This window comes from Eubalaena glacialis, chromosome 2 (assembly GCF_028564815.1).
Source record: "Eubalaena glacialis isolate mEubGla1 chromosome 2, mEubGla1.1.hap2.+ XY, whole genome shotgun sequence".
Taxonomy (NCBI): domain Eukaryota; kingdom Metazoa; phylum Chordata; class Mammalia; order Artiodactyla; family Balaenidae; genus Eubalaena; species Eubalaena glacialis.
In genome coordinates this window covers 38,791,372-38,803,615 of record NC_083717.1, presented here as the reverse complement: position 1 = coordinate 38,803,615, position 12,244 = coordinate 38,791,372, and the positions used below count along the sequence as shown (strand labels likewise).

General features: G+C 52.5%; 1 protein-coding gene across 1 annotated transcript; it reads right to left on the bottom strand.

Annotated features, from left to right (window-relative positions):
* Nucleotides 1-875: 875 nt before the first annotated feature.
* PLIN1 (perilipin 1) lies at nt 876-11,817 on the bottom strand. Its single transcript, XM_061181773.1, has 8 exons — nt 11,773-11,817; nt 8,826-9,030; nt 7,079-7,161; nt 5,601-5,865; nt 5,121-5,293; nt 2,909-3,103; nt 2,250-2,495; nt 876-1,217 (listed from the first exon to the last, which is right to left on the bottom strand). Exons 1-8 carry the CDS (start codon nt 11,815-11,817, stop codon nt 876-878), a joined length of 1,554 nt encoding a protein of 517 aa, XP_061037756.1.
* Between the last annotated feature and the right edge of the window lie 427 nt (nt 11,818-12,244).

The window sequence follows — 12,244 nt, the reverse complement described above, 5'->3', positions numbered from 1 at the left end:
AAGGCACACATCCTTTGGTAGTGTTTGAATTTTTAACTTATATGTATGCATTTCCAAATGTACCAAATATTAACATTTTCAAAAATAGGGCTTGGAATGAACTGTGGCTATAGAGTCCAAATATATGGTCTATACTGTATAACAAACGATCACCACTGTCTCCCAGCACTGGGGGCGCCAGCATTCGAGAGGTGGACGGAAGGGTGAACATGCAGGTGGAAAGCAGTAAGGGTGCAAATGGAAATGTAGCTGTGAACAGGAAGGTGGCGCTACAGAGCACAGGCCAGGACAGCCTGTGAAGAGTGTGGGGTACTCAGAAAGTGATGCTCATATGTATATAAACACTCAAGAGCTTTTGCACCTGATTGCTGTTCCCCTCAAAGTAGTCTTCTGAGAGCCTGTATACTCAGAGGAATCTCTGCATTCAGGGCTTAAAAATGTGCCAGGATCTACTGCTTGAACCTTTAGGGTGGTGACACATTCACTGGTGGCAAATATTTGTCTACAGAGGATGGATGTAAATACTGGAAACAGTTAAATGTCACTTGGCCACAAATTTGGTGAAAGAAGTGAGAGGTCAAGTTAGGCAATTAATCTTTTGGTAAAAATAACAAGGCATAGAATTAAAGCAGACTGCTAGTCTGATGCTTCTCAAAAATGGGCTCTGACAGCTAAGCCCAAAAAGGATGCTCAGAAGATGATGTGTGCCTTGGCAGCATCCTTGGAACGAGGCTCGGGACCCAAGGGGACTACTTGGAAGAAGTCAACGCTCATTTGGACGTGTAGGTTCTGTTTGTTTGCAGGAGACAGCAGCCCCAGCCCTCGGCCGGGGCGGGGCCGCGGGCCGGGCCGGGAGGGCAATGGGGACAGCGGGCTCAGCTCTTCTTGCGCAGCTGGCTGTACTGCGTGCGGCCCAGGATGGGCTCCATGACGCTGGGCCGGAAGAAGCTATCGCTGACCCTGCGCGCGGGCTTCTCGCGGGGCATGGCCGGCAAGGCGGTGCGCGGCGCGGCGGCCGTGTCCACTCGGTCCTCCGCGCCCGGGCCCCGAGCGCTGCGCAGGCTGCCGCGGGACGGCGCGGGGCGCGACGCGGGCTCCGAGCCGGCGGGCGGCGCCCCGGACCCCCTGCGCTCCGCCTCCGGGCTCTCGGCCTCGGCAGGCGGGTTGTCGATCTCCCGGAATTCGCTCTCGGGCTCCATCAGCGACAGCCTGGGGAGCTGGGGGCCGGCAACCACGTTAGGACCCCGCCTTGGCCCTCGTCCCTGCGCCTCCCACCACCGCCTCCTCTGTGGCCCTAGCGGTCACGCCTCCCGGGAGCGGCTGTCCGGAGAGCAGAGGCCGGGGTGTGGGACAGGGATGGAGGGTGCGGGGGAGACCGCTTAGGTCCTGCCCTCCCTGACAGTGTGCACAGTCCAGACCCCCAATGCAAGGCAGACAGCCACCCTCTAAAGTTTCTGGACCCCTCGGGTCTCCCTCGGAGGTTCCTCAGTGGGAGGTCAGCGGCTTTCCTGACTCTTCCTTGGACCCGCACCTTGCCCCTGCCTGGGTCAGGGTACCCACGCCTGGCTCTGTTTTGGGCCCAAGGTGAACAAGCTGGCTGCCAAGACCCCTGCCATGCCTCTTGGTGAGAGTGAGTGGCTGAGTAACCCATTCCTCCTCTACCCTCACAGCCTCCCTCAACCCTCAGCTCTAAGGGGCCTCCTGCCCTGACCAGCCCTCCTACTGACTGCTCAACCTGTAACTTGCTCTGGAAAGGGACCCAGGGACCCCCAAAGTGATAGTACTGGCACTCCTTGGGGTTTTCCTGTTGGTGACAGGTGTTGGAATTGGCATGGGGGCAGCTGCTGTCCCCTGGAACATAGCTGACCCCGCAGGGTGCCCTGGAAGCCTCCCTGCAACCCTTTCCCAGGGAGCAGCATGCAAACCTGCCAGGTCCTTCAGTTGGGAGCTGAGGGGTGAGGACTTGGCCACTGGGACCCCCAGATTAATGGTGGGTGACCTCCCCAGCAGCAGGTGGGAAGGACAGATGTGGGGAAAGGTCTCAGGCCAAGGCCACAGGTCTCTGTACTTTTGGGGCTGTGAAGGCCCCCAGTCAAGGCCATAGTATGTCAAAATGTTTCTGGGGCACTGAGGATCAGAGACTGGGGAAGGGAGGGCAGCTGCAGCCCCTTCAGTCAAATCTGCTTTATCTGTCCTTTCGGGGGTGGGGGGGGAGGGGGAGGGTTAGCCGGAAGGGTAGGGGGACTCACCGGCACATAGTGCACCACCGTGTCCACGACGTTGTCAGTAACGCCCTTCAGGGCATCAGACAGGGACATGGCCCTGCCCTTGGTGGAGGAGACAGCACGGGCTGGCATGAGATGCAGCAACCACTCTGCCGTGCCCAGCACAGCCGCAGGCGCCCACGTCACAACCGAGATGGTGCACTGGAGGGCCTTCTGCAGGGTGTGCGCCACACCGCCCAGGAGGCCTTGTGGGCCAGGCAGGGCTGCTCCCTGGGGGCCAGAGCAAGGTCAGTGCCTCCTCAGCAACTCCCCTGACCCTTCCCCTCTCCTCACCATCCCCAGAGCTAGAGGGGAAAGAACGTGGATACCAAACTGAAAAAACTATTAGCCTGGCTCTTGGGCAGGTCACTTCTGCTCTCTGAACCTCAGTTTTTTCATCTGCAAAATGGGGATGACAATCTCTGTCCTGCCTATTTTATGGGGTTGTTGTGAGGATCCTCTGAGAGAACTTTGTTAGCTGGGCGTTTGGGGGTGAGGTGAAGAGCACTGCACCCATGTACTGCATTCCTGGGCCTGGGGACAAAGACCCTTGTTTCACCCGGGGCCTCTGCTTCTCACCCCCTCGGTGGGCTGTGGGACCTCCAGGTTCCTGCATCCCACTCGGCTTCTGCTCTCTCCCTTACCTCACTGAGCTTGTTCTCCTCCGTCTCTGATTCCTCCTCCTCCACCTCTGTCTCCTCCCCCTCTGTGTCCATCTGGTCATTGTGGTCCTCCTCCCGGGTGGCGGTGAGGTTGTGCAGCCAGGGCACCCGCACCTCGCTCGACCGCCGGGACACCACCTGTATGGCCGCCGATGCGCCCCACTGGGCCAAGCTGCTCTGAGGGTGGGAAGGTGGCGGGCTGCTGGTTTCACAGCCCCTGCCAGAGGCTGGGCAGCCCCAGCAGGCAAAGCCCCTCACCCCCAGGGTCAGGGTTGGGGGAGGCAAGCAGGGCCTGGCCCCAGCAGACTGTTCTTCAAACTTTTTATGGAGTGGTAACTTACACCCACTAAGGTGCACAAGCTTTAGTATACAGCTCTGGGAATTTTTAGAAATACACACCTGTGTGACCATTACAGATCAAGATATAGACCATTTTCGACACTCCAGAAGACTCCCTGAGCCCCTCACCCAGTCAGTACCACCTAAGGGTGACCACATTCTGGCCTCTATGACCATGCATTGATTTTTCTCATTTGTAAATGGACTCACACAACGTGTTTTCTTTCATGAATAGCTTTTGTTCAACGTTATGTTGTGAGATTCATCCATATTACTGAGTGTCAGAGTAGTTCCTCCTTTTTCATTTCTGTGTCATATTCCACTGAATAAATATACCACAATATACCCATTCTACTGTTGGTGGACATTTGTGTTATTTCCAGTTCTTGGCTAAGGATAAAGCTGATAGGAACATTTCCGGTGTGTCTTTGGGGGACATAAGCTCTTATTTCTGTCGGGTGGAATTGCTGAGTCATAGGGGATATGTATGTTTAGCTTTACTACATACTCCTTGCAGACCTTTTAAAGAGTGAAAAAAATCAAGTGGGCTAGAGGATCCCATGGGAGGAAACTGACCTGGGTAGGTGGGCTGGTGTCCCATGGGGCACAGCTTGGCTCATTTCAAACCCCTAGGGAACCCCACAAACAGAGTCTCCTTGTTATACATCCTTAGGGGACACCATTATTTTCTTTTTAAGATTTTTTTTTTTTTGATGTGGACCATTTTTAAAGTCTTTATTGAATTTGTTACAATATTGCTTCTGTTTTATGTTTGGTCTTTTGGCTGCAAGGCATGTGGGATCTTAGCTCCCTGACCAGGGATCAAACCCACACCCACTGCATTGGAAGGCAAGGTCCTAACCACTGGACCGCCAGGGAAGTCCCTGGGACACCATTATTTTCTATATGAACGGTGGTGTCTGAGGCTGTGCTGTACAGTGGTCCCCGCCCACTAGGGGCTAGGCCAGGGCGCAGCGGTTAGTCTAGCCCCCATGGGGAAGTAGCCCCCCAGTGCAGGTGACAGAGGAGAACTACTACTGCTGTATCCCTACTGGAGCTACAGAACCTGGCACATAGTAGGTCCTCAGCAAACATCTGCTTGAATGAATGAGCCAGGCCTGAGGATGCTTTTAAAAGTACCACCCTCTTGATGGCTGAAAAGTGGTTATCTTGTTTGCTGACATTTATGCGTTAATGCTTTTATTTCCTTTTTTTTGTGGGGGGGTGGGAGGGCTTAGTTTCTTACTAAAGTTCCTATGAAAAAAATCCAGGCTATCTCTGCTAAAATACACAGAGAGGTGGAGGTGGGGTGTGGTGGGGAGTAAGCCCTATCTGGGCCTAGAAAAGGCAGCTTTACCTTGGGTGCAGTGGGATGCAAATTAGAAGCCTCTAGAAGGGAAACCAGAACCCTGGGGGCAGTCAGAGACACAGCCCAGCTGGGGCTCTCTTCCCAACAGAATGGGTTTTGTGCCTTGCTTATTTACAGATGACACTCCCTAGTGCCTAGAGGGCAGATGGGGGGTCTCTGCTTCCTCACAAGTGGGAGGGCCCACTTGGGAGGATGAAGGCTGGGGGGAGTGGGGGGGACTCAGAGGGAGAATGGGAGAGACAGAAGAGGGTGGGGGGCAGGACCACCCTAACAAGCAGGCCTGCCCTCTCCCCTTGCATCCTAGAGGACTAGCCCACCACCCCACCTAAGGCCTCTTGTCCTTAGACCTAAAGTCCCCACCCAGGCTGGAGGAGAGGAAGTTCCTAGGACAGGAAGCAGAATTGGGTAGGGGATGGGAGGGACCAGGAGGCCCACAGACAGGGTTCCCAGGCCGTGGGTCAGTCAGAGCTCAGGGCAGACACTCACCAGGGGCGCCACACCTGGGATCCACATGGCCAGGGCCTGGCCCTGTTTCAGCACCCGGGCTGTGGTCTGGAAGGTGTGTTGAGAGAGAGTGTTGGCCAGGGTCCCAACCCTGCTCACGAGGTCCGGCTTGGCCTGGGGAGGTTTCTGGGCATGCTGGTGTCCTGGAGCAGGGGCTAGGTAGGATTTTGTGAGGGGAAGGAAAGGAAAGCTGATCAGAAAGGCGCTGGGCAAAGCTGGGTTGTGTCTAGGGTTGGAAAGTGGTCATCCTAGCTCCACCACAAGCTCGCTGGTGATTTGGGCAACTCACTTTCTCCACTTAAAAATGGGGAGAGAGGGCTAGGTGAGGATGGATCCATCTGAAAATCTTGCTGGGCCATCCCTGTTCCAGAGCAGGGGCTAGATGAGCCCTGGCTGCCTCTTCCTAATTCCCAAGCAGCATGGGTGGCCAACTCACTCCCCAGGCCCCCTAATGGCAGATACCTGACTCTTCCTTGGCTGGAGGGAGGAGGAACTCTACCACCTTCTCAACACCACCCAAGGCCAAGTCGGCCCCTCCAGAGGCTAGCTGGCCAGCTCGGGTGTTGGCAGCAAATTCGGCAGTGTCTTTGACCATCCCCCAGGCGAGCTCACAGCCAGCCAGAGCGGCCCCTAGGACTTTGTCTGAAGTGCTGGCGATGGGCACACTGATGCTGTTCCTGGCACTGCGAAGGCGGGTAGAGATGGTGTCCTTCAGCTCAGAAGCGATCTGGAGGAAGTGGGGAGGGAAGTCAGGCATGTGGATCTGGCAGACCCTGAGCCCAGCTTCAGGAAAGCCTCATTTAAAGGGGACTGGCACCAATATTTGGGCAGCTTGATTAAGCCGAACTTAAAAGGAAAAGGGCTCCAGTCCTTCCTGTGCCAACCACTTAGATCTCCTGGCTTCTTTGCACCCCATTTCTACCTGTCAAGATCCTAACCATCCTTCAAGAATGCCCCCCAAAGTCCACCTCCTTGATAACACCTCATGCACACAAGGCATCTCCTCTTCCAAATTCCTCTACTGTCTGCTCTGTCTTGCCCTCAGAACATTGCTCACATTCCTATCTGCACTTATGTGGACTTATAGATGTGGTTGATCTTCCTACAGGTTCTGCATTGAAATAACGACTTTCTCTCCTTTGCCTTAGGAGCTCCTCTGTGACAAAGACGTTGCCGTTTATCTGGAAAAATAAGTGAAGAGCAAAGGCCTCAGAGCCAAATAGACCTGCTCTCATGTGGCCTCCACTTAAGGCTGTGTGGTCAGGGGGAAGTCACTAGTTTTCTCATCTGTAAAATGGGGATACCCACCCCTATACCAGAGGGTTGACAAGAGGATTAAATGAGAGGGCTCTATAAATCATATGTCATGACCCCTGTCATAGGGTAGGGCTCAGTAAATGTTTGTGAGATGGGTGGTAGTTTGTCAGTGAGATGGATGGCGTCTGAGAGTGCAACTTATTCCCCCAAAGCACCAGACACGGCCCTTACCATGGCAAATGCCCAATGAATAGCTATCCAGGTGAAGTGACATTTTCAGTCTCATGGTCCATAAAGTGTTGGATCTTGAGGACATGGGACTGCAATCCTCGAATCTGATGAGTGTGACCCATGATCTTAGGTGGCTGTAGTCACCAAACGGTCCAATGCAGGCCAAAGAGCAGGGAATCAGAAGCAGTGGGCCCTACCCCAAGCTCCTGTTTGAGTTTGCCTCTGGGCTGTGCCTGCTGGTTTCAGAAAGCCTGCCTTCATCTGGCCCCACAGGGAGAGGAAGAAGCCCATCGTGTGGTCTTAGGGACAGGCAGCTGCCACCAGCCTTGGAAGGCATTTGCCACAGAAACAAAAGACTCACATTTATGCATCATGGGCTCGTGCCCTCTCCTCAACTGGGAGGCAGTGACAACAGAATGTGGGGAGCCTTAGAGAAGAGGGGAGGGGCTCACCTTTTCAGGAGGATACTGGAGGGCCGGGATCTTTTCCTCCAGGTGGTCCAGGCCTCGGCAGGCCAGCTCGTTGGCAGCTATGACTGGAAGCAAAAGGCCATGGTCGGGTGAGCCCTGCCCCCACTGTGAGAGCCCAGCAGGGGCCTCTGTGCCAAGGAAGGCACCTTGGAGCCCTCAAAACCCCCAGCCCTGCTACCCCCAAAGCATCTGGGAATCTGAGGCCCTCTGCCACCTTTAGCCACCATCCACTGTGACTCCTTGAGAGCAGGATGTTTTCCCTCTGAGCAGGAGCTCTGGAGTCATGCAGATCTGCACTCAAAGCCCAGCACCTGCGTCTGCAGTGTAGCTTCAGGCAGGTCACAACCTGGCTGAGCCTCAAGTTCCTCACTTGTAAAATGTGGATTAATGTGGACAAACCTTGCAGGGTTGTTGTGAGGAGGAAGTGACAGAACCTTTGTGAATCACCAACAGATCCTGGTCTCTCCTCCTCCTACAACCCCTCTTTGGGTGAGTGCTGGGTGAACACAAGCGAGGAGAGCAGAGGTGTCAGGGTGGAGGGGCAGCCGGGCCCTAGGGTGGGAGCAGGCCTGGCACTGCTTAATTCTAGAGATGAAAGGCTGTTCTAGAGTTCCAGATAGTCCATGGCCCTTCCTTTTAACCTCTAGGAGTGAGATGGTCAACACTGGGAAGAGGGTCACAGGGAAGAGAAAGGGGCAAGTGCCAGAGGATGCAAATGTTCCCGGGAGGTACTGCCCAGGGGCTGCCGAGGACATCAGCTCTGCAGACATGACCATGGAGATCACAGTTTTAAAGGATATCTATATATTCTTTTTCATATTTTCTTTCTCCAGATATCCTAGGTTTCTTCACAAAATTCTCAAGCAGCAGAGAGCCCAGATGACTTGGCTGACTTCCGATTGGGCAAAATGAGACCCAGGGAAATTATTTAAGGAGTTTGCAGGCAGGGAGGTGGACCCAGGCCCAGGTCTTCTTTATAGCTGTCCTCTCCCGTTTGCTGTGCCAAATCCTCAGATACCCATAACTCTGTAATCAGGACTGTGGAAGGTCCTAGACTTCTGGAATTTCCCTCAGCCCTGTCAAGAGCCATGCCGTGGAGACCATATTTTCCGATGGGGCAGAACAATTTGAACAGGGGCAGGTCTGGTAAGTTGTCCTCACCTTCAGGGCCCTGACTGGTAGCTCTCTGCTGCCCCGGCCTGTCATGGGGCCGATACCATCAGCTGCTGGACCCAGAGGGCTTCCCCTCCCCCTCCTCTCCCCCCATCCCTGCCAGGCTAGCCCTAGTGCCCACTGCCTCTGCCTCTGTGCCAGACTCTGCTAGTTCCTGCTGCTGCTGCTGGATTTGGAGCCAAAGTGGGTGTCTGGTCTGCCATGGGCCCCCACTCCCACCACCGCCCTCATAGCTCTGCCCACCCCTTCTCCTGCCAATTATGTGGCCCATCATTGTCATCCTAGGAAAATGCCAGCTGGGCTACAGATGAGGCGTCTATAGATGAGAAGAGACCTATATCTATATCTACATCTACATCTATATTTATATCATCTATATCTATAGATGAAAAGACTATGTAATGGGATGTAGATAGTCAGGAAGGCAGTCAGACAAACAAAAAGGCAGACAGACAAGCAAGCTATCAAATAGACTGATAGATGGAAAAAAGATTGGCAGGCAGGCAGTGAGCATCAGTGAACAGGCAGGCAGCCTCTGAGTGCCACAAGGACTCACACTGGGTGGACAGCCTTCGGACCACCGGCTCCATGCTCCAGGCTGCCAAGCTGGTGGCGCTCTGCACGCCCTTCTCGTACGCACTGCATACAGAGGTCACCAGGGGGTGGGCTTCCTTGGTGCTGGTGTAGGTCTTCTGGAAGCACTCACAGGTGCTGCTCACCACCGGCAGCTGCAGGACCCGCTGCAGCACGTTCTCCTGCTCCTGGAGAGGAAGGAAAGCAGGTATTGAGGTCATCCCACCTCCTCCTCCCACCTCCTGGGGAGGCAGCCCCAGGGCCATGGAGCCCATTAGGGCTGGCCTGGGTCCAAGTGACCTAGGAGGAACCCAGACTAGAGAGGTCTCTGGAGGCCCCACAGCGAAAACAAGAGCCAGGCTGCCATGCTGTCCTGGTCACAATCCTGGCTCTGGAGAGCTACTGGGCAAACTCTGGCCTCCAGGGCCCCCCCACTCCCCGCAGCCACCCCACTTAAACTTAATGGTAGGAGCAAGTGTGTCGGCGCACCTGCCTGGAGTTTGAGTCCACCTTGGATTGGTAGCTTCATCTGAACATCTTTCTGGTCTTTTTGGGAGACTGCCTCCCTGCCTCCAGTGCTTGTCCCACTGCCTAGGATGCTCCCCTTCCCTCCCACAGTCCCTTCCGTCTGGCAAAATGTCACTCCCTCAAGACACGGCTTGAGCATCGCTTCTTGTGTGAAGCTTCCTGACTCTCCTCCTTCACATCAGAAGCCACCACTTCCCTCCCTGGGTTGTTTCCGTACTCATACATGGTGCTCGTCTTGATCATGTGTGTACTTGGCTCTCTCCCAGGAGACTGTCATCTCTGTATCTCCAGGGCCTAACCTAAAGCCTGCACAGTAATGTTAGTTGAATAGGTGAATCACAGTCAGGGCTGCACCTAAGGTGTTAAGTTTAGATCTGCCCAACCGCACAGAATCACAGAATCTTAGGCCTCCAGGGGCCTCTGTAGCAAGAGTGCTTCCCACAGTCCCTCTGGGAGGCTTGTATTTGGATGTCTCCTTGCATGGAGCTCACCCCTCATAGAGTGGCCTATGCCCCTTGTTGGACAGCGTGGCTGAGCTGAAATCCGCTCCACTCTCTGCCCTGTGGAACAATACTGAGGAAATCTGTTTCATCATTCATGGGCTGGCCTTTCACACACTTGAAGACAAATATTTCTCCCTTTAGTAGTCCCTTCTCCATTCTAAATAGCTCTAGTTCCTTACTTAGCTTACAAACGGCTCAGCGCCCTGATCTGCTGATTCCCTCCTCTGCACACACTACAGTTTGACATCGCCTTTCTGAAAAACATAGCACTCAGACTTGAAGACAGCGTTCCAGGTGTGGTCTGAGTGTGTGGGGTATAGTGAAACCATCACCTCTCGTTATTGGGGTGCTGTGCTCTTATTAATGCATTCTAACCTCAACAGCAGGCACTTAATTAAACTTTAGATCACCTAAGAATCTTAGTGGAGAAACACTGATTTTTGAGGTAAAAAAAAAAAAAAAAAAAAGTGGATTCTAATCCTGCAGAGGGTAACAACATTTACGCAGTGCCATTATGCTCCAGGCACTGATTGGGGTGCTTTCGTGATATGACCTCATTTAATTCTAACAGCGACACTCTGAGGTCAGCATTATCTCCAGCACTTTGCCAATGAGACAAAGACTCAGAGATGTGAAGTGACTTACCCAAGATCACACAGCTAGTAAGTGGCACTGCCAGGCCAACTCAGGCCTGAAACAGCATGTCTGAGATTTGCTTCAAAATAACACAAGGTTGGGGAATGAATGGGGTGAGGATGAGGCACAATTGTCCATGGATTATGGTTGCTGGGGCTAGTGAAGGGTATTATATTTTTCTGTTTGTTCTTAGGAATATTAAGAATTCTCCACATAAACATCCCAGGTCTGACTCAGATGTTCGAGCTCTTTCTGTAGCTTTGAATATGCACTGTTGCATAGTTCTGCTCTAAAGGTGAGGACCTAGCTTCTTCTGTTTGTAGGCGGCTGAGTTAGAAGACCCATCAAGGAGACCTGATGTACACTAGACAGCAAGCTACAATATTTCAGCTTTTGGTCTTGCAGGTGAGTTTGAAATTTGAACTAGAATAAGATTATGACTGTAAATAAGAAAACATTTCTTTAACATTTTGGACAGAACCTTCAGGAGTTGTTTTAGGCAAAGCCAAAGAAGGAGAGAGGTCCTGGGACAGCAATAAACTATCGATACCTCTTAACTATGCACTTGACCATTTTATGCCTCTCTGTGTTCTATGATCCAATAAAAAACTTAACATGGCGATTCCTAGTACAGAGGTTAAAGCCTAACTTGGGACAAGATGGGTATTATATGGGTTCACAATTTTTAAGTTTCACTATTTGAACTGTACCTAAATTAGAGAGGCCTTGCCAGGAGGCATCAGTACACCTAAACGTGTCAAACCACTCTGAGTCACACTGAAAACCAGGTCAGACACACAAACTGGACACACTGCCCCTCTAACCCCTTCCCACATACATAATGTGCACCGCGTAACTCTAAGAGGTGCCATTTACATAGACTGCACCATACAAGAAGCCTCTGGAGTTACAAAATGCAGAGGCTCCGTCCCAAATATACATTTCGCCTGGGTGGACAAAGCATGGGCTTCTGTTTCAGGCTTTAGAATATAGTAGTTCCCTTCCTCTCCTTTCCCTCCCAGCCAATTTTTCTGTGCTTTTTCTCCGAGGTACTTAGTTTTTAATAGACATCTTTTTTCCCCCTCACATTCTCTAACAGCCTTCTGCAAAAGGTAGTGAGGGCAAGAATAACTAAGACATAATGATCAATGAGTTACGAATATAATCTAGACATATCTTGCTCTAAGCCCCCTGAACTTCTCCTCCCACCTCCTTCCTCCCCACAGAGTTGTCCACTGTCTCATATAAGCCCAAGTTACTTACAGGGCGGTCTTCATCCAGCAAGGTTGGACCCTTGTTAACTGCCATCGGAGCTCTTCAAGCTGCAAAGCAGAGGGTTCCAGGTCCATGAGAAAGTCCTCAGCCTGAGATTCACAGGGTCAGTCCCCTACCTCTCATGGCCATCAGGGGGGCCCAGGCTGTCTGGGAACTCAAGTTCCCTGAAGAGAAGGTATTTGGAGGATGAATGTCACAGACAAGTGGCCAGTCCTTAGAGTCCCATAGGGATGAGTTGTCCCGCAGCCCACTTGTCAAGACCGTAGTTTCTTATAAGGATTCAGGGTAAGAAATAAAAAATGAAAGTAGCTTTAAGAGATAAGAGGTTGTAGATGAAGTTTAGGAGCTCTTAGATGAGGGTCCAAAAGAGACGAACAAAGTTTCAGATTTAGTCTCTCTTTTTTTTTAAATGAAAAAGTTCTGCATTAATTCCTCTTTTTAAACAAGCAAATCTGTCAGT